The sequence below is a fragment of the Lates calcarifer genome, linkage group LG10 (assembly GCF_001640805.2).
Source record: "Lates calcarifer isolate ASB-BC8 linkage group LG10, TLL_Latcal_v3, whole genome shotgun sequence".
Lineage (NCBI taxonomy): Eukaryota > Metazoa > Chordata > Actinopteri > Centropomidae > Lates > Lates calcarifer.
The window spans coordinates 22765699-22790138 of record NC_066842.1 but is presented as its reverse complement, the minus strand read 5'-3'; the positions used below and the strand labels follow the sequence as shown (position 1 = coordinate 22790138).

The window sequence follows — 24440 nt, the reverse complement described above, 5'->3', positions numbered from 1 at the left end:
TGCGACTGAGCTAAGAGATCCATGGATTCTTGTGAGTCTGCAGCAAGACTACATATTGGTCATTCTAGCTCATTCTGTTGAACTACTTTTGTTGGTTTGCCATTATTTCTTTTTGATCTCAGTACACATTTGCAATGAAATGGTATAAAGCTGGTCTTCATCGTAGCATATTACTTTATAATGACTGGCAGTAGTTGTATAAATTACCAATGCTAAATGAATACTTCTGCTATTAAACCCTCTATAAATTACTTATTTGCCTGCTGGGGGTAAATTGTACAAATTAATATTAGGCTAGACTGGAACACAACTTGGCACATAAACAAAATGACCCGTTATATGAAAGGGGTTGTATGCAGTGATGGCTTAGCCTCTTTTAGCTCTGTTTAATTTTATTTAACAGCAGATTCAGTCTCACTGCTCTTGGTGGTATCAAGGTTTCATGTTTTCAACCAAATAAACTAAAATGTCATTTATATGCTTCAGGAATAACTGACAACAAATGGCTTTGCTTGTAATTGCTGAAATATACTGATGCACATTGTCTACTAAGATTAATCACAGTGGATTTAAGTAAGGCTGAATGTAAATTCAGCCTTATAGAGTCCCACTGTATTTTATTTTATCCAAACTGATGGAGACAGTAGAGTAAGTTTCTAAGTATTTTTAAATTTAAAGTTGAGATACTTATACAAGCTAGAGAGCATCTGTACCACACTGAATATCATCATGGTTAAAGAATAATTCCAAAATACATTATGGTGAGTACAACAATTCATTGGGTTAGTATTGTGTATAACAATGGGTGAAAAGCAAATCTTGAAATATGTCCTGGTCCTGATATAATATTGCCCCTGTGGAGTTATGTAATGTACTGTATGTGTCTTGTTTACAGTTCTGTTTCCTGACAGTGAACAGCGCCCACTGCTGGCAAAAACGTAACGTGACTGGGAAGGCTCGGGGCTAAAGTGGTAGCTGCGGCCCTCTGGGTTGCCAGGTGTGGTACCAAGCCTCATATACTATGATCAAAGGTTCTACTGAAAGGCAAGTCGGAAGTAATCGAGAAAATATTTTTATTATGTGAGCAATAGTTAACGTTTCAGTGAAAACAATATGGAAAAAACAGTCTTCTCTGCGAGACGTATATTATCTGAAATGTACAAAGGCGCTTCATGCTTGTGCTTTTAGAGGATGAACCAACCTAATTTGGCACCCCGTAACAACCAGACGTCAGTGGTCTGCGGCTGTAACGTTTAGTGAGTTTACTGCTAGCTTTTGTTCGAGGGACACTAAACTAGCTACCGAATAGCTATCGACACATCAATACAGGGAGGGTAAACGATATAAACCTGCATTCAATACACACGAGTGTGAGACGTTGTTCAGCTCGGTGAGTATATTCAGCACACGAGCCACGAGCAGATACTGTAAAATACTACTAAGCTAGCAAGCTAACGCTATACATGTGATAGACTGCTTGGTCTAAAAAAATCTATTAGCATGTTTCCTTGTTTACAAAACCAGTTTTAGATGGCGATGTGTAACGTTATTTTATGCTTTACTGATTTTCAACCAGCGTTATTTACTGTCGTCAAAATAACTGTCCTCCTCAGAGATATTTTGTCAGACCCTCAAGCATATGTCTGCTAATGCTTTGCAATGTTTATGATGGTAAAGTCGTCACTTCTGTGTGGCTTTGTTTTGTTGGTTGATTTCATTCACTCACCAGCGTTAAGTTTTAACACTCATTTCTCTAAAGGGAGTGTCGTTCAAGAAAGTGGTAACTTGTTATTTAGTCTTCTGGCCCTATCGAGGGTGAAATTGTAACGTGCTGTATTTAAATTCTTGTAACAGTAGACATTTTATGCATCCAGTATTGTAAACCATGGGGATTCAAATGTGCGTGTATTTTTTAATGTGTTTGTTTTGCTCAAGGAGTTGATGATAAATGATAAATGCTACATAGAACAAAATGAAGTGTGTTTCTTTAGTGAAATACTGGAAGTTGTGTGCCCTGGGTGAAACAATGAAGATAGATGCTTCTTTTTTTTTAATCAACAGATTCAGCAGCTGCGGGTAAGCTTCAGTGCTGTATATTTAAGTATTTATCACTGCTTTTGTCTCACTGGCTTTGGAGGAGGAATTATTCCTGACAAAAAATGGTACAGTTATACCAGATTTCTGCTCAAAATAATTTTCCTCTACAAGAATCTAAAGAACTGACTCCACTTCACTGCCTCTGGATTGATAACATGCCTGTGGATCTCTCCTCCTTCCTCTGATTGGGGGTGGGGGTCCTTTCTAGCTACTAATCTGTGGCTGCCCAGAGGTTTGATGCCATTTTTGTGGCGTGGTGTTATGTTGACACAAGTGGTCCCAGCCTGTATTTTACAACCCTGCCCTAACCAGTAGGACTCTTTTTACAGCCCTGGGTCTAAAACCAGTAGTGATTAGCTGTATTGTTTTCTCACACAGACCGGTATCCTGCCCCGAGCCGGAACTAGTGATTGAGGCTCCCCCCTGGGCTTTTAATTAGATCGTCTACACCCATATCACTCATGTAGACCCATATCTGAAGTTTTTATCTACTGTATCATTAAGACTAAGTGGAGGCATGTGACCACACATATAACATGAAAGCATAGACAGGGATTTTGTGTAATTCCTGATTAATATTCAGTTGATAAAATCCTATCACTGCTTTTGTCATCATGTATACCGGTACTGAATTTTAGTTGGATAGTTGGAGTGAAACTGCTCTGTCCTCTGCACTTGGACACTTTCCTAGCTTTACACATGTCGTGAGCAACTTTGTGTTAAAACTTTAGAGAGAGACACAACTGTAGAACTTCATATATTGGCTGTGATTTTTCACAAATGGGCAATTTTCTTCTTGTACACATTTGAATTCTGTCGGACAATGAGCATAATGTACTTTATCATTTTCTATCTCTCTTTATCTTCTTTATCCGTGAGCCTGAAAGGTCTGCTACAATGTACCTCACCACAGGTACACCATGGCGCTACACAGAATCTGGACTTGTTTATACACTACTGTGCCATGTAAATCTGCTTGTCTGTTTGTGCTTTTCTGTCCATAGTAATTGAAGCAAGTGCTTTCATATAGCACACAAACACACCAGAAACTGATAGGGTGTTTACTTGCTTTTGTTGTGCAATGGTAGTGTCTGATTTTAATGACAGCCTGACAGTAGGGTCATGTTTGTCTAGATAAAATAGACTATAGGTAAACATACTCACATACTGCAAACTGCATAGCAGCATGCTTAGCTCTGGAACATGTTGCACACATGCTCTGTGCAGCAGTAAAGCTTAGCAGTCAGAGAGGAGCTGGTCCACAGAACAATAACAGTCATCCAAGTGAGTTATGTAAAGGCTAATCATTGAAAGCGATAGCTGCTGAAATGTAAAAAAAAAGATAAATATATGAATATAAAAAAAAAAAAAAAAAATGTCTTGTTGAATATGCAAACAAAAAAAACCTGGGCTGGACCCTCAGTCAGAGGGCTCGTATGAGCTCTTGGGCTGAGTTTGGCAAGTGTGTGTGTGTGATGTGTATTTTATTACTGTGTTGTCCAACCCTGGGGCCAGAGGGAAATGATCCTCTACCTGCCCAGAAGAATTTCCTTTTTGATGCAGTCCAGGAGGATACAGAGCTGTGTGTGTGTGTGTGTGTGTGTGTGTCTTGCAGAATCATGTATCACACACAGTTTCAGGTCAGTTGAGGCAGCCTGGCTGGTTGTTGTTGTACTAGTTGTCCTTCTGTACATCGTGTATGTGATGTGTCTATCTACCTGGAAAGTAGGGCTGCACAACACATATCGTTAACGCGATATCAGTGTGTGCAATATGCATATCGCAAACACTGCTTGAACTGCAATAAATGGTATATTTCCATGTGCTCTGCATTCACGCTCTACTTGTCAATATGTTTGGCCAGTCAGATGGAGCCGTTCTGCCCAAGACGTCCACCCCCTGTATAGATGCTATAAACTGAGGTAGAAGCGCATGGAGAGTTAGGTAGTGAGCAGAGATTATGCTTGGCTTTTTTCTGATGGTCAATATGTCCGTTCATATTCAGGAATTCCGGCCATATGGAACAACTACTAGACACGTGTTAAACAGCCATATTACAGCCTACATTTAGACAACAATAAAGCACAAATGTTATGATCCAATAAATGTAGAAATCGACTGAACTGCCCCAGGGATGTCTGTTTAGACATGTCAGAGTCGTACTAAATGTTAATATGCAAGTCGAGCTGAGTCACATGATCAAACACTGAGTGAAACAGCAGAGGTAAAAACCAAACTTTTGCATGATATGTTATGTGTAAAAAGGGATAACTCCATTTTTTTTAACTTGGTTAATTTTTTTGGGTGTAAATAACTGATGGGGACAAAAGTCTTTGAAATTGGTGAAGTATTGATCAACAGTGAACGCAGACACTGTCAATAGCTGCTGCATGGTGCACTTGTCCGCATCAAAGTAAGTCAAAAATAAGTTATACTTTTAGTTATCAACATATTTTATACATCACACAACAGACTATTAATAAGACTATAATTTGGCAGATTCTCTACCGTACATTTTGGCTGGTGATGTTTTCACCTGCCAGTCAACAACGCATGATACTGGCCAAAAGCTGGCGTATGCCAACGTGTTGTTTTGCTAGTGAGGTGTCAAGGGAAAATGCTCACACAGTGTAGGAATGGCATGTTATCTTTTCTGATGTGTACAGCTGTGTGCTAGAGTGTTGTAGCTATGGTAGCACATTCACAATGCTGGGGTGGCTAACAGTTTACCAAACATACTGTCTGCTGACAATGGTAGGCAAGCAGAAAGTGCATAATAATTATTCTCATAAGCATTTGTTTATTGTTGGGATTCTCCACTCTTCAAAAGTCAGATAGAAGAGTGTTTGGGGCTTTGACCCCCATGAGAATAGTGCCTCACACAAGTTGTGTGTGAAGAGGCAGGAAGCAGCAAAAGAACCATTTATCTTCATTAAGAATGTAATTTTTTTTCTTTTATTTGCCAAATTAAATGTAATTTTCCTGGGCTAGTGGTTACAATGGTGGGGCCAGTGATCTTGAAAGGATATAACTTGAAGTCATCCCCTGTAATGCATTTTATTTTTTCAGTGTCAGCAAAGCCTACTCATTGTTCAGTTCAAAGCAGAAAGACACAAATACTGTATACTGATTTATCCCAAGTCATGTTGTTATCGCAATATTCAACAGTGATCTTGCATATTGCATGTTTTCCTAATATCGTGCAGCCCTTTTGGAAAGGTCTGTGTGTGATGTATGATGGGTTACATTGCAGCATTTTTTTTTTTTTAAAGTTTGCTTTAAAGCAGTTCCGGGTGTATCATACATATGCTGACTTGATTCATTAGGTCCATGGTTGGTTGTTGTTGGCTATTTCTGTATTAGTCTGTAAGTCATGTCATCCTTGCCGTTAAGATAAAGTTTTATCTCAGCAGTTTATGTGCTTTATCTAGTAATTGGGTTGTTCCCCGAAGCTGACACATGCTCCTCATGAGTGGTTGAATGAGGAAGGAGTGGTTAATACCACATTCTACATCTCTGCACCCAATAACTCCCTTTGCCCCCCTGACAAAGCAGAGGATACACTCCTTTCCCTGAACGCTGCATAAACGCACAGGAATGAAAACAAAGCCTCTGTGGTGCTTTCAGAAAATGAACTAATTTGTCATTTTTTTCTTCAGATGGTTTATTTCTCAGCAGCTGATCAAAAATGTAACAGGTTTTCTTGAAATTTTGATTAACTGATAGACCTGAGGCCAAGGAGCAACTGAGATTTTGGTTTATAAAGATTAAGCCTGACTGATATATCAGGGCTAATATCGTTATATCTTCATTACATATATGTTAGAAGATATGCAAAAAGAAATATCAGCAGCGCTGTAAAGTGTAGCAATAAATGTTTGTAGGTTATGTTGTTATGTATACTGTCCAGATCGTTAGTGTTTGGATACACTGTCTGGAATTCATATGATCTTAATAAGGTAATCTTTCCTTTTGTTCCTTCCTTTAAATGAAAAGCTGGAATAAGCAATGAAACACACCCCTTGCTCAAATCAGTATTCTCAGGATTTGCTAACAAGCCTTATTTGTTCTAACTCTGTATTACCATACCATACCGTATACCATTCTGGCACTGTGACAAAGGTTAGCAGAAGTTCACAGTTGGTATATTTTTGTTTTACTTGGGTTTTCATTATTTGTATTCATTGCTAGAATTATTTAGTTTCCAATTAACTTTACTGTGTACTGTTCTCTTATATTTACTGTGACTGTCATCTCTCTCATTTTTCTTAAATATTGATTGTTGGGTGCTGGTCTCAAACAATAGTATTGTTGGGGCTCTAATCTGGATCTTGGATTTCTGCGTCAGATGCAGAATGTTTTGCAACCACACCTGTGATTTATGATTAATGTTTGTTGCAAGTTTGAAAATTGTTCAATGCAGGTAGATGTTGTTCTATTAGAGTGCTTTCTTGTTCTTGAATACTGGATTTGTGCGACACTCTTGTGCTTTAATTAGATGTTTTACGTAACATGAGCTTTGTTCTAACTATTTTGCTTGGTTTGTCCCTTTTTCCCTCTAGACGTAAAAACAGGACTGTACTAGGACTCTCCAGTTGACACCAGCACCTTCCTCTGCCACTGCTCCTGCGCTGCTCTCATCCATCCACTGCTCTTATTGGTTGCCCTCTCCGGTTCTTAAAATGGCAACTATGTTCCTACTCTGGCAGTGCCACTGACTTCCACCCTGGACTACCACCATGGAGAGAAAACGCAGAAAGAAATTAATTTAGCTGCTACGGCTGTTTTCATTATGGACTCGTTTTTAGAGCTCTGGACTTGAAATGCTCTACCCCAACCCTTGACCCTGATCCAGGTTTTAGCTGCTCATTTTTCATCTGAAACAGCATACCTGTTGCTCAAGCTTAAAGGGCCTGGACAGATTGATGGTCTGCGCTATGACACAAGTCAAAATGCTCCTGGTTCCTGTGTGGGGGTCCATTCTTTTGGGGTTGTTGTCAGGCTTCCTGCCTGTGGTGGGGATGGAACCAGCGGGAGGGGCCACATCTGGCTCAGAACATGTCCCCAACTCAGACCCCCTCCCTTCGTCATCTGGCTCCAACTGCTCCCAGTTAACCCTCAAGCTTGAGTTTTCCTCCAAGGTGGTTGAACATGGTAAGAAATTGGTCAAACTGGTGGATATGTTTTTAATTGTGTCTTTTAAGCTGTGAACACACCCCCTGAGTTCCCACAAGAATTATCAATTATTTTAAAGTTATACGGGCTGTAGTTAGAGATTTAGCTAAATTCTAAATTCTGAATGTTAGGGGTAGTTATGTCCTAATAAGTTATGTCCTGATGAGAGTCCTTTAATATAGTATCTGAGTCAGTTCAATGTTTTTTTTTCCACTTACTGCATCTTACATTGCACAAGAAGCCTAGGCCTACATTACCATTAGGGGCATTGCAATACTTAAGTTACAATATGCACCAGAAACAAGTTTGTTTAGTGTACTAAGTGGCTTTAAGCTTTTTAGACAAGAACAACTTTAAAGAAAATATATGTTTTATACTTCTGTTTTCATACAAATTAAACAAACCAGATAAAACATATTCATTAGTGAGCGTCACAGTTCCCCAGAGATTCCCACTTTTTTCAGTCTGTTTGCAAAATTAAGGTAGCTAAGATAGAAGAGTGTATTTCACAAAATGTCTCTTCATTCAGTGAGATCATGATGGGAATACTGATTGTCAGTTTGAAAGGCTGCTGAAACATCCAGGAAAATCTGGGTAGAGAGCATTTTCTCAACAGTCACACCCAAAATTTAATAAGCAAGATGCCTCACCCACAACTGAAGCTATGGAGGTGCTTATAGTAGACCATTGCACTGTGTGAGAAAGAGGCTATGAAAAACATCAGGAATGTATAAGGAAATGCCTGGGATTTTGTTTAAACTTGTCTTTACAAAAATCCTTCAAGCAAAATGATCTTGGAGGTAAATGAAAAGTTAAACCTCAGAAGTAGGCTTCCTCAGTCTTTTTTATACATGTGACTGAAATTCATTGAGTCCATTTTTTAATCCATGTTGTCATCCTGTTGTTGTACATACTGGCATACTAGAGACACCACAACAATGCAAGTGAGAAATCAGGATAACATGCGACAAAGGCCGTAAGCAATTTGATAGGGACTTAATATATGCTTTTACCCACTGACTATCAAGATGCTGTCCCATCTGTTTTCAGGGGATAATTGAGTTATCGGGCCTATTTGCTTTGTCCTTGTGGCATTCTTATTTTCACCCCATCCAGCACTGTGACTGGATCCAGTACAGTGGAAGTATCAGAAGTGCCAGTGAGATACATATATATATACACACGTTTGTGTTTGTGTGTAAGCATGATCATATCTTAAGAACAAATTCTAGTCTCAGTTACATCAAATCATAAGCACATAGCACACCCCATCCAGCTAGTCTGCACAACTTGCTTTTCAGGCTCTGCCCTCAGCAGTACAATTCAGTATTATATAAATACTCATAAAGTAATGAGAACCTGACTGGTTTTTCCCGTGTGGAAAGCAAATAAACAAATGGCTCTGTTGTTTTTACAATCAATCATCTGTCTCATGGACATGAATCAATCATCTGTCTCATGGACAGATGATTGATTGTAAAGAAATCAGAATCTTAATACCTTATGTAAAACACCAAATTATTCATAGTAAGTGACAGGTGGCCCTTTTGCTTTACTAATGATTTCTCACATTATAACATCATTGATTCCAGAAGAAACCTTGTGTTTTGGAAGCTTACATGGGCATTTTTCCCCTTTGTTATGCTCAAGCACTTGTTCAGCAGTGTGCGTTTAGGCTAAAAAAAGAGCTTGAACATGCTGTAATTGGACTGTTTGCTCTTTAAAACATTCTCCTCTCCTCTCTCTGTCTCCCCAGAGTACATCGTAGCATTTACAGGGTATTTTTCAGCCAAAGCTCGCAGCCTGTACATCAGCAGCGCCCTGCGGAATGCTGGGGACCAAGCGCTGGAGTGGCACATTGTTCCCAGAGAAAACCCGGCCTCTGACTTCCCCAGCGACTTTGAGCTGGTCCATATCCGTCAAGCTTCACCCAGCAGTCTGCTCACCTTAGAGGACCACCCTTACATCAAGAGGGTCACGCCGCAACGCAAAGTGTTTCGCTCGCTAAAATACATTCCCTGTAAGTCTGACAATGTGGTGATATTGTGAGGGGAAAAGTGTCTGTGGTTGGCATGTCTACTCAAGAAATATAAAACTCTGAAAAGATACAGAAAGCTGTTTGTCTGCTACACTTCACAGAATATCTCTTTGTTTGTTGAGTGAAAGGATGCATTCCTCTCCCCACTGTGTTTGTTGTGGAGAAAAGAATTATATATCCTAATAGTTCAGGCCAACTTAGGAGTGTTGATGCCAGGTTGGTGTGTTTGTGTGTGTGGTGTTGGGGGATGGGAAGAAGGACAGAGAACGTCTGTGTTTACTCACATTGGGAGGGAGTAGGTGAGTCAGTGTGGTGGGCCTTGCCTGGACAGGGGGGCACGCCCTGTGCCTGGCACTGGATGAAAGACTTCACTGTGCCCCCAGTCTGCATTTAAGCAGTATCAATATGGAGGCCATGTGTAGTGCATGAAAATGTTTCTGTCTTGGGTTTCTTCAAAAGAAGCATGAAAAAGTTCTTAGTCTGTGTCTCTTACAGTTTTACATCTCTACGTAAAAGCTTAAACCTGAGCAGTCTGAAGATGTGGAGATGAAGTGTGGGGAAGTATTTGGAGCAGCATTAGCTTGTAGGCTAATAATGTGTTGTTATTAGTGGAGAGCATTTGCATTGAAAAACAAAACGAGTGTGATTTCCTGAGGGGATCGGTGGTTGTAGTGGCTGTAGTGTCTATTTTTAGCCTCCTGGGAATGTAGATTTTTCTAGATAAGACTTGAACTTGGCTAGAAGTTGGAATATCTGTGAAAAGTAAGCCCTCGTTCACTGCATTTGTGTTGCGGGAGTCAGTTTGTGAGAACATGAAGCAGCAACCTAATGAGGTCATTAATTGGAAGGAAAGATAGGAGACAGACAAGATCTCACCTCTGCAATTCATCCCAACTTTAAAGGCATAAGATATCCCACAATGCTCTGTTGCCTGACCTAATGATAATTTGCTCTGTCCAAGTGAGTCCAGCTGTGATAAGATTGAGTCAAATGAGGCTGGTGTGATCAGCCTCACATCACAGCTAAGGGATGTAAGGGGGGCAGCGAACCAGAAGAAAGAGATGGAAAGTTAGAATGAAAAGTACCTTTAAAGGAGGGAACAGAACATGATAAGCATGACTAAATTAACCGAAGACTTTTGAGTCTGCAGAAGGGGCTGAACTGGCAGGCAGCAGTAAGAGGTTAATGTTGATAAGAAGGGACTCTGCTGTTGTCATTATTTGGTCCAATAGTAAATTGAAAGATAGATTTATCCACTATGAAACTAATTAAGTAGTGCATGTAAAAGATCTTTGCCATTGCAGTTGAGCTCTGCTGTTAACCCAGTTGCTTGTGTTTTATCTATGTAGCACCTGAACCTGCTGCACCCTGCAATGCTACCCGTGGGACGCAAAAATGGCAGTCGTGGCAGTCATCCCGCCCTTTCAGACGAACCAGCCTGTCACTAGGTTCAGGTTTCTGGCACGCCACCGGTCGCCACTCCAGCCGGCGTCTACTGCGGGCCATCCCCCGCCAAGTCGCCCAGATCCTGCAGGCAGATGTACTCTGGCAGATGGGACACACTGGTAAGACTCTGACCTCTGATTTCACAGCCAAGAAAACATCTGCTTCAAAATTTCATAAAATGTGATAGGAACTTAATGATTGCGATTAATAAAGGGAACATCTTTTTTTTCCTTGGTCTTACTAAATGTGTCGGTGAATGAAACAGATTGAATCTTTCCCTTGTGTATTTGCAGGTTCTGGTGTTAAGGTTGCAGTGTTTGATACAGGCCTTAGTGAGAAGCACCCACATTTTAAGAACGTGAAAGAAAGGACCAACTGGACTAATGAGAAGACACTGGATGATGGTGAGTGTGTAGTGAAAGGTGGTGGAAGCCCAACTAGGCTGAGGATACACTGGGGTGAGCACTTTGTGTGTGTGTGTGAGTGAGTGAGTGAGTGAGTGAGAGAGAGAGAGAAAGAAAACAGAAAAAAAGAGATAATGATCAACTTCTTGTTCTGTTTTTCAGGCCTTGGTCATGGTACATTTGTTGCAGGAGTGATAGCCAGTATGAGAGAGTGTCAGGGCTTTGCCCCCGACTCAGAACTGCACATCTTCAGAGTGTTCACCAACAACCAGGTACATACATACCATTAGCATACCAATCAGTAGTATAGGAATCATGTCCAAAAAAAGTGGCTATAAGCCTAAATGAAGAAATAAATTTAAGGTGAAAGAAATGTATACACCAAAGGTGACTTAAAGGAACAGTTCAACATTTTAGGAAATTCGCCATCCAAATAGTCTCCGACTATTGTTTTTACACTTTATTTTTTGAATTAATGAAAAAAACAAGGTATAACATGCTAATTAGTGAGTTGTAGTAGTTCTGGTAGGCAAACTCACAGAGCCACACTGGCTGTTTCCCCATGTTTCCAGTTTTTATGCTTAACTAAGCTAAGCTAAGCTAAGTTGAGTTGATTAAGTTGATTGTCTTAGAAGTCAGTAGTTTATCAAAAATATGTCTCAAATGAGACTGAAATGTTTTGGACGCGTTGGAGAATGTAATGTGTTTGTCTCTCCTCACTCTCCAGGTGTCGTACACCTCATGGTTCCTGGATGCTTTCAACTATGCCATTCTGAAGAAGATCGATGTTCTTAATCTCAGCATCGGGGGGCCTGACTTCATGGACCACCCCTTTGTTGATAAGGTAATAGAGCCACACACAAGAATGATATAGTCACATGGTAGCATTTGGCCAACTTTGACTGATATTTAACCAGGTTAACTGTGAGCAGATGTTTTTCTATTTGTCTAGGCATAAAAATAGTTCCTAAGCCACTCTCCCTCCCTAAGTTACACCCTTTTCACAATGTGGTAATGAGCTGCAAAATAAGCAGGTCAGCTGTCAGTGTGAACAGGTCAAACCAGGTACATGGATACGTGCCTGGCAATGTTAAAACTCTCTTCTGTGAAGTGTTCACTGCTCACAGTTGAGCACAAAAACACCATGTCAATTGCTGCATTAAACACTGAATGTTAAAATATCTAATTTAGTCTTTACAAATCAGTCAGCCGGGAAGCTTTTCCCTGGTTAACGGTGCTTATTGTGAGTCATGTGTTGTACAGAAGGAGGGTGGATCAACATATTATTTAAGTGTGCAGTGTGAAAAAAGTAGTCCTATTACTTGTTGTGAAAAGACCTGTGCCTCTGGAAACTACCAGGGTTAGATTTTCTGTACTATGTTTTTAGTTTGACGTTATTGCCAATCAAAGGTATTCATTTAATGTAATCTATTTGGAAAATGTCTTTTTTTCCCATGCCAGTTTCCATCATTTTCTTATTTGATTGACAGGTGTGGGAGCTGACTGCCAACAAAGTCATCATGGTCTCTGCTATCGGCAATGATGGACCCCTGTATGGGTATGCTAACCACTTCCAAACAATGGCATTCATACTAAAATGCCAATAAAATGCACCAATTCAGTACACTCAGGAGTTTTACTGCTACAGCCTTGTCTGGTCTTGGTATGACCACTAGCATACGGTGGCTAGGAATTGCTAATTGTAGCGAACTGCAAGATCAATATTGTTGTATAACATACATTACTTGACTTTTTGATTTCTTTCCAATTGTACTGCTGCTACAATAACCAGTAGTAGAATTATCCCATAATTGTCACTTGTAGTAGCAGTGGCTGCTGTTCAGGAAACATTTGCCTTCAGTCTTGCAACATTATCTATTTGTTTTGTGGCCATATCATGGTTATTTTCCTTATTTTCAAGTGTTGTCATTGTAGAAGAACTGCTCTTGTTGTTTAATGAAATCCTTATTTAGTTTCACAAAAATGCTGACTTCCACTAGACGATTTCGACCTCTTTAATTATCTAAACAACCCCCAGCTAACTGGGTTTTATGACCCTGCTGAACATCTGCTGACTCTTGATCCTGTATAAAATATCATTAAAAGGACACAACGGGAAAGGGAGCCTCATGTTATAGTGCTGAGATGGAACTGCTATCTCCTCTAAAGTAAACTTAAGTAATTTTCTTTCTATCAGCACCCTGAACAACCCAGCAGACCAAATGGACGTGATCGGGGTGGGAGGGATTGACTTTGAGGACAATATTGCCAGGTTTTCCTCCAGAGGCATGACCACCTGGGTGAGTTACTGCAGGAAGACATGCACTGGCACACACTGTCCCACACAGAACCACTGCATATCTTTTATCAGTTTCAGAGCAGACATCTACCTTAGAGATCTGTTCTCTGCTTTTTGAGTTAGTCAACCATAATGTAGGCTCCTAATCCCTCATCCACATCCCATCAGTGAATTACTGTAGATTCATAGGCACACACACACACACACACACCACACACACAACACACACACACACACACACAGAGAGAGAGAGAGAGACAGACCACCTTTCTTATCTGTCAAAGCCCAAAGCAGACATCTGCTGTGGGATCTTATTAAGCCTTCGCTCTCTGATCCAGTCAGTCTCTCTGCCCTCTCAACCACTGTCAGCCATCCATGAAGAGGAACTCACTCAGCCAGTCAGTTCTGCTCTCCAAACCTGAACGCATCAAAAACATTTAGGATCTTTTCTCTCTCTCCTTGTCTTTTCTAGCCATTTTTACTGTATTTTAACAGCAGCAGAGCTTAGGGAGACTCATACAGTGGCTTCAAGTTGTCTCTGTGAGCAGAGTGTGACTTCATGGTGTGGGCGTAATAACATGAACTGAAACATTTGTTTAAGTGTGTTAACTATTTCAAATTTTAAATGCTTTAGTCTTTGCTGTCCAGAAAACAACTGATGTGTGTGTATGAACATGTATGAGCTGCCAGAGAAACTCCATTCAGAGTAGTAGCACAGTATACTTTAAATGGACAAACATTTTTTCTCTATGTTAGGCTACCTTCTGTGCTGCTTTATACATATTTTAAACCAGCTGAAGAGCACTGTTAATTACATAGATCAAAATCATTTAAATTAGCAAAACAACATGTGAATCTTTCTGCTGTTCCTCAGTGCTTTCATCTAGACACCTCAGCCACTTTGAATTCTTTTTCAATCAGTCAGTCTCTAACTTTATGTTATGCTCTGTATCTGCATCCTATCTCTATGCAGGAGCTGCCAGGCGGCTATGGCAGAGTGAAGCCTGATATCGTCACATACGGTTCTGGCGTTCGTGGATCAGGGATGAAGGAGGGATGTCGCTCTCTGTCTGGCACCAGTGTGGCCTCTCCTGTGGTGGCCGGTGCTGTCACTCTCCTGGCCAGGTCAGTATCATCAATTGGACCTTTCATAAAATGTCCGGAGTTTGATCTTTTTATCCTTGCAAAAAAAGCAAGAGTCTTAGACTGTTTGTTAGTCAAATCTCTCACTTATTGGATGGATTGCCTCAACATTTGATACACATGGTCATGTCCACCTCAGGATGAATTGGTAATCACATTTGACTAACAATAAGAAAATCCAGGGATCTCATTTATAAATCTTTGTGTGGGATCCATACCAAACGTGTATGTGCATACAGACAGAAAAGACATTAAAAGTAATCAGATTTACAGCTGACGAGGAGGGAGTGTGGTCATCATATGGCAGCTTTATTAACTGCTTTGCTTTTTTAGTATTTGAAGTGTGGCGATGAGTCAGCAGCTGATGGAAGCAGCACAGTTCTTATGCATGGGTCATATCCATACATTCTCCCTACATGTTTGTGTTTTTTAAATCCTGTATTTACTATGGGTAGCAGCGTACTCATGTTTCAACCCCTACAATCATAGGAGGTTCTAAAGATTTAAATGTCAAATATTTAAAGTGGATAGCAATAGTATAATTATATTGTGGCAAAGAATCTAGGAATGAAAACATGCAATTTGTACCATGCGGAGTGACTGGAGTCTGCTGAGTAGTTTTAGAGCTCCCTGAGGCTCTCCTGTGGTGGCTGATTTGATAACACTCCAAGTGAATGTGTCCAAATGAAGGTGTTAACAGCTGAACTGTAGAGGAGTTTGACATCAGATGATACATGCAGTATAATACTGAAGCTTGATGTGTTTAATTACCTCCTGTGCTGTAATCCTACATGAGCAGGGACTGGAGTGTGTCCCAGAGGAAGGAGGTGTGTCAGTGATTAATGTATTATTCTCAGTCTGTCAATATCCTGTCTTTACATAGTGAAGGCCTTCTTGTTGCAAAGCTGTAACTGAGCTGATTTGTGAGCTCATGTTGCTGAGTTAAACATCATACCACCGCTGTTGACAACAGGCACCTCTCCCCTTTCCCAGGAGAAAGACAGACACACACACACACACACACACACACACACAGCCCATCCTTCCTTTTTCCACCCGGCACTGTTCTGAATTAAAAGATCAGGAATCTGACACCAGCAGACTTACATATACACATTAACCCAGCTTGTCCTTCTCTGTCCTCCAGCACTGTCCTGAACCGGGAGTTGGTGAACCCAGCCTCCATGAAGCAGGCTCTGATTGCGTCGGCTCGCAGGCTGCCGGGGGTCAACATGTTTGAGCAGGGCCACGGGAAACTAGACCTGATCAGAGCCTATCAGATACTCAACAGCTACAGACCTCAGGCCAGGTAAATGTCTCAGTGCACACAGATACAAAAATGAGCACCGACAAGCATTAGACACTAGTTCATGGATGTAGAAACCTGTGTACACACTGAAGACAGTCAGCTCCTCAGCTTCACTGACATGACAGTGTCCATACATGTTGTCCAGCTCATGTGGGCGTATACACGACAGTTATATAACACTAAAGGAGACCAACCCTGTGCTGTTACAGCCCTCACTCTTGGGAGGAATAGGAGGGGCTCAAACCAGCAGAACTGGAGTTGCACTTGTAAGGAGTCCTCCACTGAAAATCCATGTCTTGAGTATGAAATACTCATCAACTATAGGCTGGAAATGTGGCTCTGAGAAGTTTATAGCTTGCTCTTTCATGGAGGTCAGGAGCTATAGTTAGTTGTAAACCACAGCAGTTACAATGGATTCCAGTGTCCACAGTCACAGTTAAAAAAAACAGAGCAACAGTAGAGAAGTGGATTGTGCTGTAGAAGTAGTTTGAGAAAACCGTATGGACAAATTTTTGACTGAGTATTCCTATGAAATCTGTATCAAACAGTACTTCTGCCATGATCTTTAGTCAAATCTGATTCCAACTGGTCTGTTCCCTCAGTATGATGTAGTTTGGTTACACGGTTCTTACATGATTGATGTCAGTATTTCACTAATTATTTGCGAAGCATTGCTGCGAAGCCATTGCTATAAATGGATCTGAACCTGTCCTTGTTACTAGGTTTCACACAAGGATACTTGAATAATAAACCTGTTCTTATCTCCTCCCAGTCTTTCTCCCAGCTACATCGACCTGACAGAGTGTCCATACATGTGGCCTTATTGCTCTCAGCCCATCTACTATGGAGGAATGCCCACAATTGTCAACGTGACCATTCTTAATGGCATGGGTGTCACGGGCAGGATTGTCGACAAGGTGTGCACACAAGACAAATAAGGAAAAAATAATGTTTCATGTTCCTTGAATTTCAGGGTTCTCATTGAAGAAAAGTTTATTTACAAAATATTACTTTCTCAAGTGCTGTAAAGAGGACGATAAGACGAGCTTCATCCTTGACTGACCTGGTTTTGTGTCATGATAAACTCTGAATTGGCTGAAAAACATCTTGCCTCTAAGTCTCCTAAAGGTTGCTCTCTCCTGTTCAGCCCATCTGGCAGCCCTACCTCCCCCAGAACGGAGATCACATTGATGTGGCTGTCTCCTATTCACCAGTGCTGTGGCCATGGGCTGGCTACTTGGCTGTGTCCATCTCTGTGGCCAAGAAAGCAGCATCATGGGAGGGGATTGCTCAAGGTCATGTGATGGTCACAGTGGCATCACCTGCAGAAAATGATGTGAGTCACTGCAGCAACACCTAAGTTCTGTCTTCTAAGCTGCTCTTAAGTTTTTGTTTTATTTATTTTTTGCCTATCATGCCTATCCAATGACTTTAAAGTTACACTTAATGCTTTACCCATGTATCCATTACATTGGCAAAGTAATTTGACTTCTCTTTTAGCTTGTCAACTAGTTTTCATGCACTCTTTGTGACAAAATGCAGCTTTAGTGCATTTAAAACTGATTCAGGCTGGTGGGAGATGTGCACTCTGGAGTCAGAAGCATACTAGTTATTGTGAAGATGCACTAAAGATCTGCACAATACCAATTTGTATGTTTATTATCTGGTCAAATTATAATTTCAGTTTTTAAATATTAGTTTAGCTACAATCTTTCCATGTAGGGGCTGCATGGAAACTATTACAAGTACATGCCAATCACAGGTACCCCTAACCAAACCATCTTCCTGATCTTTCATTCCTTCCAGTCTGAGGTGGGTGGAGAGCTGACCTCTACAGTCAAACTGCCCATCAAGGTGAAGATAGTGCCAACTCCCCCACGCAGTAAGAGGGTGCTATGGGACCAATACCACAACCTGCGCTACCCACCCGGCTACTTTCCTCGAGACAACCTCCGCATGAAAAATGACCCACTTGACTGGTGTGTGTGTGTGTCTGTGTGTGTAGATGTTGACTTGATGTAGTCTAGTCCAGTCTTGCCTTCCATCTTTGTTTGATAGCATTTGTTTAATTGTAATCTCTCATAAGTTTTGTCCTAAGTCATCTCAGTGAAATGTTTTGGATTATTTTTATGTTTCCAGGAATGGGGACCACATCCACACTAACTTCAGGGACATGTACCAGCACCTGAGGAGTATGGGGTACTTTGTTGAGGTTCTGGGAGCTCCCATCACCTGCTTTGATGCCAGCCAGTACGGTAAGAATGCACAGACTTAACAAACAACAACAACAGAATGTGAAGATTTCCATTTTAAAATGGCTAACGCAGCTCCAGGCAGTTAATGTTAATGAAGCCTTTTCTCTCAGTGTGTTTTTTCTCTTCAGAGTGCCAATTGCTTATAACTAACAGAAAGAAAGAAACTCATGGGCTGTCCTGCATTTGTGTCCCTGCAGGCACGTTGTTGATGGTGGACAGTGAGGAGGAATATTTCCCTGAAGAGATCACCAAGCTGAGGAGAGACATTGACAACGGCCTATCACTTATTATCTTCAGTGACTGGTACAACACCTCAGTCATGAGGAAGGTCAAGTTCTACGACGAAAACACAAGGTACTGAACTTCCAACAGTTTACTACTACACTGATTAAGGACGCAGTAGCAATAAAAACTTCTTAACTACGAGAGATAAACAAATTTCTCTGACAAAATCAAACCACAACCACACAGTCCTAATGAAGAAGACTGAATGAGTTTTTAATTACAAAGTTTGGTAATTAATACTGACATGAGATTTAAAAAGCTGTCTATATAAGGTCTCACAGTTTACAGTATATATCAAAGCAAAAACCAAGCCATGAGGTCAAATAACTGCCTGCAGAGCTCAGAGACAGGATTGTGTCAGAGCACAGATCTGGGGAAGGCTACAGAAATAAATCTGCTGCACTGAAGGTTCCCAAGAGCACAGTGGCCTCCATAATTCTTAAATGGAGGAAGTTTAAAACAACCAGAACTCTTCCTAAAGCTGGTTGGAAAGTGGGGGAGGCAGAAGTTTCTCCCATCTCCCCACACGATCTCTGGAGCTCATTGTTATCACGGACAGGTTGGGTGGGTAGCCAGCTCTAGGAAGAGTCCTGGTTGTTCCAAATTTTGTCCATTTAAGACTTATGGAAGTGCTCTTGGGAACGTTCAGTGCACCAAAACATTTTTTGTAGCCTTCCCTGGATCTGTGCCTGGACACAGTCATGACTCTGAGCTCTGCAGGTAGTTCCTGCTTGGCTTGATTTTTCCATTGATATGCATTGTCAGTTGTGAGATCTTGTATTGTGCCTTTCCAAATCATGTCCTATCAATTGATTCCTGCAGCTGGACTCCAATCAAGGTGTAGAAACATCTCAAATCAGTCATAGCAAAGAGTCTGAATACTTACGTCCAATGTTCCCTCTAAGCTGCGCGCCTGCGCAATGGCGCACTGCTCCTGCTCTTCACCACGCACAGCAAAACTATGTAGCACATAAAATTACAGTGTGCGACAGTGTGCATGTCTGATGTTGCTCACAGTGGTCCAAGGAATTCTCAGGGAGTTTGTGTGTATGCTCAGACACATGAAAAATTAGGGGGAACATTGCTTATGTCTATGTGATATTTCAGTTTTTCATTTTTAATAAGTTTGCAAAAAAAATGTACATTCTGTTTTTGCTTTGTCATTATGGGGTATTGAGTGTAGATTGATGAGAGAGAGAGAAAAGTCGTTTTTTTTTATTTAAGTACAAGGTTGCAACATAACAAAATGTGAAAAATACTTTCTCAATGCACTATAAATGGCACAAATTGGCACTGACTGATGATATGACAGTGCTTTATGGTTTCAAAACATTTCCTATGATCTGTAGACTGGAATTCTGCACATCACTGCACTGCAGAGCATTTTAAGAAGTGAAAAAAATGCAGCCACAGCAATTCCACACAAATTCAATAAGTAATGCAGAGTGTTTTTTTTTCTTTTTTTTTCTTTGATTGATTGTGTTTTTATTGGATGAGCTGTGGGAACTGGACTGGTATTGCAGTGCACCAGTGCTTTTAAGTTCTCCCCAGTTGTGGTTTCTCTGTATCTATTTCTTTAAAATGATCTATGTGTCTTGTTCCTCCATTATGAGACAGTTCAATGATTAAACAGCCATTGCCTCAACAGTGCTCACTTGGAGCTTTATCATGTTATAATGATAGCAAGATAAACTGCATTGTGTAGTTAACAGCCTGCTGTATCAGTTTCTGTCCGACTCGCTCTCTGCAGTGTTAGACTCTATTTATGCCTCCTCGCTGCTGTAATAGATGTAATATATCACGATTTTTCAGATTCAGGCCTCTTCATGCAGAGCTAACAATTACTCACCGCTCCTCGTGGCTCCATTCATATCCCAGTAAAGCTGTTGCACAGTATCCACAGGATTAAAAGTCTTAAATACAGTTAAATATAGTCTTTACAGCTTCAAAATGTTATGCAGTGTTAATTGAATGGAGATGGTTCATTTGAGAGCTGTTCATTCACAACTGTGTTTTCTGGATAAATTAATCCAGATACATACAACTGAATTAGGAACTCAGTCTATCATTTCACAATAGTCGTACATTCATACAGTTTCTTTACCTTATTGTTGTCATAGATTTTTTTTTTTTAAGTTGCCATTTTTTATCCTTAGCAAAGCTGCTGACAACCTGGGGTTATTTTGACCCACAATGTGTTGGACCTAATCTTGATTAATTGAAGTGAAAGTGACTTTCACTTCACATTAATTTTTCTTAATCAATCTTCTACTTGTGGTGAATGTTAAATTGAAAGTACAACTTAGTAATGTTTGTGCCTCTGGCAATAGTGAATGATATCTTGATTGTTATTCGTGTGGATCGATATTTTTGTTGACTGAATGAATGGTTGTGGAGATGATTTTCTTTATTTAACCTGCAGGCAGTGGTGGATGCCAGACACAGGGGGCGCAAACGTACCAGCACTGAACGACCTGATCTCAGTGTGGGGGATGGCTTTCAGTGATGGGCTGTATGAGGGAGATTTCACCCTGGCTGATCATGATAGTAAGACACACACACACATAAATTCTCTTCATTTTTTTAGCAGCATTATTTCTTTGGTAAATTTCCTTTTTGGACATTTTTTTAGAAAATAAGTATTGTACTCCCTCTCTGTTTTCTCTCAGTGTACTACGCCTCAGGCTGCAGCATTGCCCGTTTCCCAGAAGATGGAATAGTCATTGCCAAGAACCTAAAGGACCAAGGTACCATCACCCCTCTTAAAGTATTGAACTCAGCTTAGTGTAAGTCAGTGCTGGTCAGCAGCCAACGCAGGCAGAGAGGGAACATTTTAAGCTGTGGGTCTTTAGTTCAGATTTAACACCACACTCTGTGTGTGTGTGTGTGTGTGTGTATGTGTGTGTGTGTGTGTGTGTGTGTGTGTGTGTGTGTGTGTGTGTGTGTGTGTGCGCGCGTGTGTGTGTGCGCGCGTGCATGTGCACATTCATTTCACAGGTTTGGAAGTGTTAAAGCAGGAGACAGCGGTGGTGGAGGGAGTTCCCATCCTTGGACTGTACCAAACACCATCTGATGGGGGAGGTCGTATTGCCCTGTATGGAGATTCGAACTGTATTGACGACAGCCACAGACAGAAAGGTAATCTCTCTTTAGTGTGTGATGATGTGTTTTTATAAACAACGACTTGTACAGCTGAGTTTACTGATTAACATTGTTGTGTTTGATGTCTATTCCTTAGATTGTTTCTGGCTGCTAGATGCTCTCCTTCAGTACACTTCTTACAGTATGACCCCTCCCAGCCTCAGCCACTCCCACAGCAGGGTAGCACCTCCAACAGGCACCGAGCGCCCACTGCCACAGAGACTGGAAGGTGAGGGGGAAAATAAGACAATGCATTAATAGACACATGAATGTTATTTCAACTGTTTTTCTGTCTTGCTATTATGTCTTTCTGCATAGCATCTTGTAAGCCCTGCTCTCAGATGAGTGCAGTTATCACTGTATCTTTAAGATACCGATATAATGGGACAAACAGTATTTATTCATGTACATAGTCAAAAGTTTAAATGGCTTCAGTTTAAGTAAAAGCTACACAGCCACCAGTAAATAATTCCACTATTTAATGTTTGTTTTTATATTCTTTCCCCTGTTTTTCCCTCTTTCACTCCTTCTTTTCTAATCTTCCTTCGCCCCAGGCAACCATCTATACCGCTACTCCAAGGTTCTGGAGGCTCACCTGGGAGACCCTAAGCCCCGCCCACTACCAGCATGCCCCCATCTGTCTTGGGCAAAGCCACAACCAGTAAACGAGACAGCACCAAGGTAGGTCCAACTAGCTTTTCATTATGTTTACGTCTGTGAAGCAAGTGGCCATTTAAAGAACATTTCCCAGAGATCACTTGTCACTCAGATAATGCATTTGGTGCTGTGACATATTTTTCTGAAATTTTCTGGTAGTGAAGTTTGAATTTCTGGATGTGGTGCTTGGTTTTATCATGGCAGTTTTCTCGGTTCATGCTAGCTTCTAACATGATGTGTCTATCGACAAACCCAGAGATAATAATGTATTTCCCTTTGTGTACACTGCTGGTGTAATGCTTTAACATTTTTTCCCTAGTCAAGGCATTATATTGCAGAAGGCTTGTATCCCGGCAGAGGGGAAACATATTTCAGTGACACAGTGATACTTTGAGGCTGTTGATTTGCACACAGTCTTGGATTTCTAACATGGAATTAGTCTCTCCTGGCAGCAGCATTCTTTTTCCAACCTGTCACCAGAGTGAATCAGTGCAAAAGCAAATCAAACTCATGACTGAAGCAGACTGAACACATGTGTACATGCATGCACACACACACACGCATACACACTGATTTCCATATATTTTCCATCTAGAACTTCTCACCCTCTCTCATGTCTTTTGTTTCATCTCTCTCTCTCTCTCTCTCTCTCTCTCTCTCTCTCTCTCTCTCTCATGCCCTCAGTAACCTGTGGAAGCACCAGAAGCTTCTCTCAGTGGATCTGGACAAGGTGGCTCTTCCTAATGTGAGGGCATACCGTCCTCAGGTCAGACCTCTGTCTCCTGGAGAGAGTGGGGCCTGGGACATCCCTGGAGGTAACACACAGCCTGACTTTGGATATGTTTTACAGCTGCATTTCTGTGTGTTTTTAGGGTTTTGTAAATTGGATAAATTTGTCACCCATTGCCTTCAATTTACACCACTGATTATTTAAGTAGTTGGTTATTATGAATGAGAGAGTATATCATCAATATCATCAATAAAGCTGATTGGTCTAATTTCCCTGCAGCATAAAGCTAGATACACAGAGATCATTTCTTGCTACAAAAATGATCAACTCTAGCATGTTTTAAAAATGTGTCAGTGTGTATTAGTTAATACAACAGCAACATAACAGAGCATGAAAATGAAAGAAATGACTGCAGTACGTAAGATAAAGGTAGTTATTGATTTAGCCTCATGTTACCTCTGTCCTGTCCCCCCTCAGGGATAATGCCTGGTCACTACAACCAAGAAGTGGGACAGACCATCCCTGTCTTTGCCTTCCTGGGAGCAATGGTCGTCCTGTCCTTTTTCGTGGTCCAACTTACCAAGGCTAAGAGCAAACCCAAACGCAGGAAGCCCCGCATCAAACGGCCCACATATCTCCAGCAGCAGCAGACAACTGGGAAAAACCCTACAGTTTGACCGGGACTGCAACTCTGAACTGCTGCTGGATGGAGAGCTGGATTTCCCTCCAAAAACTGTTAAAAGGACAACCTGTGTTGAGAAGCAGCATTGGAGGCTTGGAATTTTGTGGGGTTGTAATGAACTGTTGAGGCAGACGTCTGACTTCTTAAACTCAAGCCTGCTGGATGTGAGCGGCATCCAGGAATCTGCCGGATGCTCAAACAGTTTTTGTGCCTCTTCTCTGTTCAAGGCTGTTCGTGGGTGTTTGTGTGTTTGTGGACAAATGAACAGTATTAGACAGTGTTTCGCACATGATGTACAACACACAGTACACATCTGGCTCTAAAATGCCTGTTCCCGACAGACGTGACGTCAACATTTTCCTCTCTCTTCTTTGACCAAACGGTTTCTTTTTGAATGTATCTGATTTTTATATTTATTGAATTTGTTCATACCCTAACACACATACTCACACACAAACACAAAATACACGGCATACTGCGCACACTTTGAAAATGAAGCAGTTGCCATAAACAATGACAGAAACACACACATGCAATCATGTTTCCAACATGAGGACCATTGGATGATCAAGTTGTCTTCTCCTCTGTCATCATCTACTGTTTTGTAACTCCTGTTTAGACTCACTGTCTTTTCATTGTTTTGTATTTTCTGTAATTACTGAACTTGAACTCTGGCCAGGCATTCTGTTGATATCCTCCTTCATGATCTCATGGTCAACAAAGTAGCATCGACAGACTCATTCAAATATATCTCATCAATAAAAGCATTATCAAAGTGA

General features: G+C 41.0%; 1 protein-coding gene across 1 annotated transcript; it reads left to right on the top strand.

Annotated features, from left to right (window-relative positions):
* Window positions 1-1200: 1200 nt before the first annotated feature.
* mbtps1 (membrane-bound transcription factor peptidase, site 1) lies at window positions 1201-24440 on the top strand. The gene is made up of 23 exons (XM_018703593.2): window positions 1201-1390; window positions 6660-7251; window positions 9029-9292; window positions 10660-10875; window positions 11050-11160; window positions 11323-11432; window positions 11888-12004; window positions 12651-12718; window positions 13358-13460; window positions 14433-14584; window positions 15750-15911; window positions 16684-16828; window positions 17059-17247; window positions 17718-17890; window positions 18051-18166; window positions 18364-18520; window positions 20874-20998; window positions 21121-21198; window positions 21449-21589; window positions 21690-21821; window positions 22147-22273; window positions 22934-23064; window positions 23457-24440. Exons 2-23 carry the CDS (start codon window positions 7023-7025, stop codon window positions 23654-23656), a joined length of 3246 nt encoding a protein of 1081 aa, XP_018559109.1. The 5' UTR covers window positions 1201-1390; window positions 6660-7022; the 3' UTR covers window positions 23657-24440.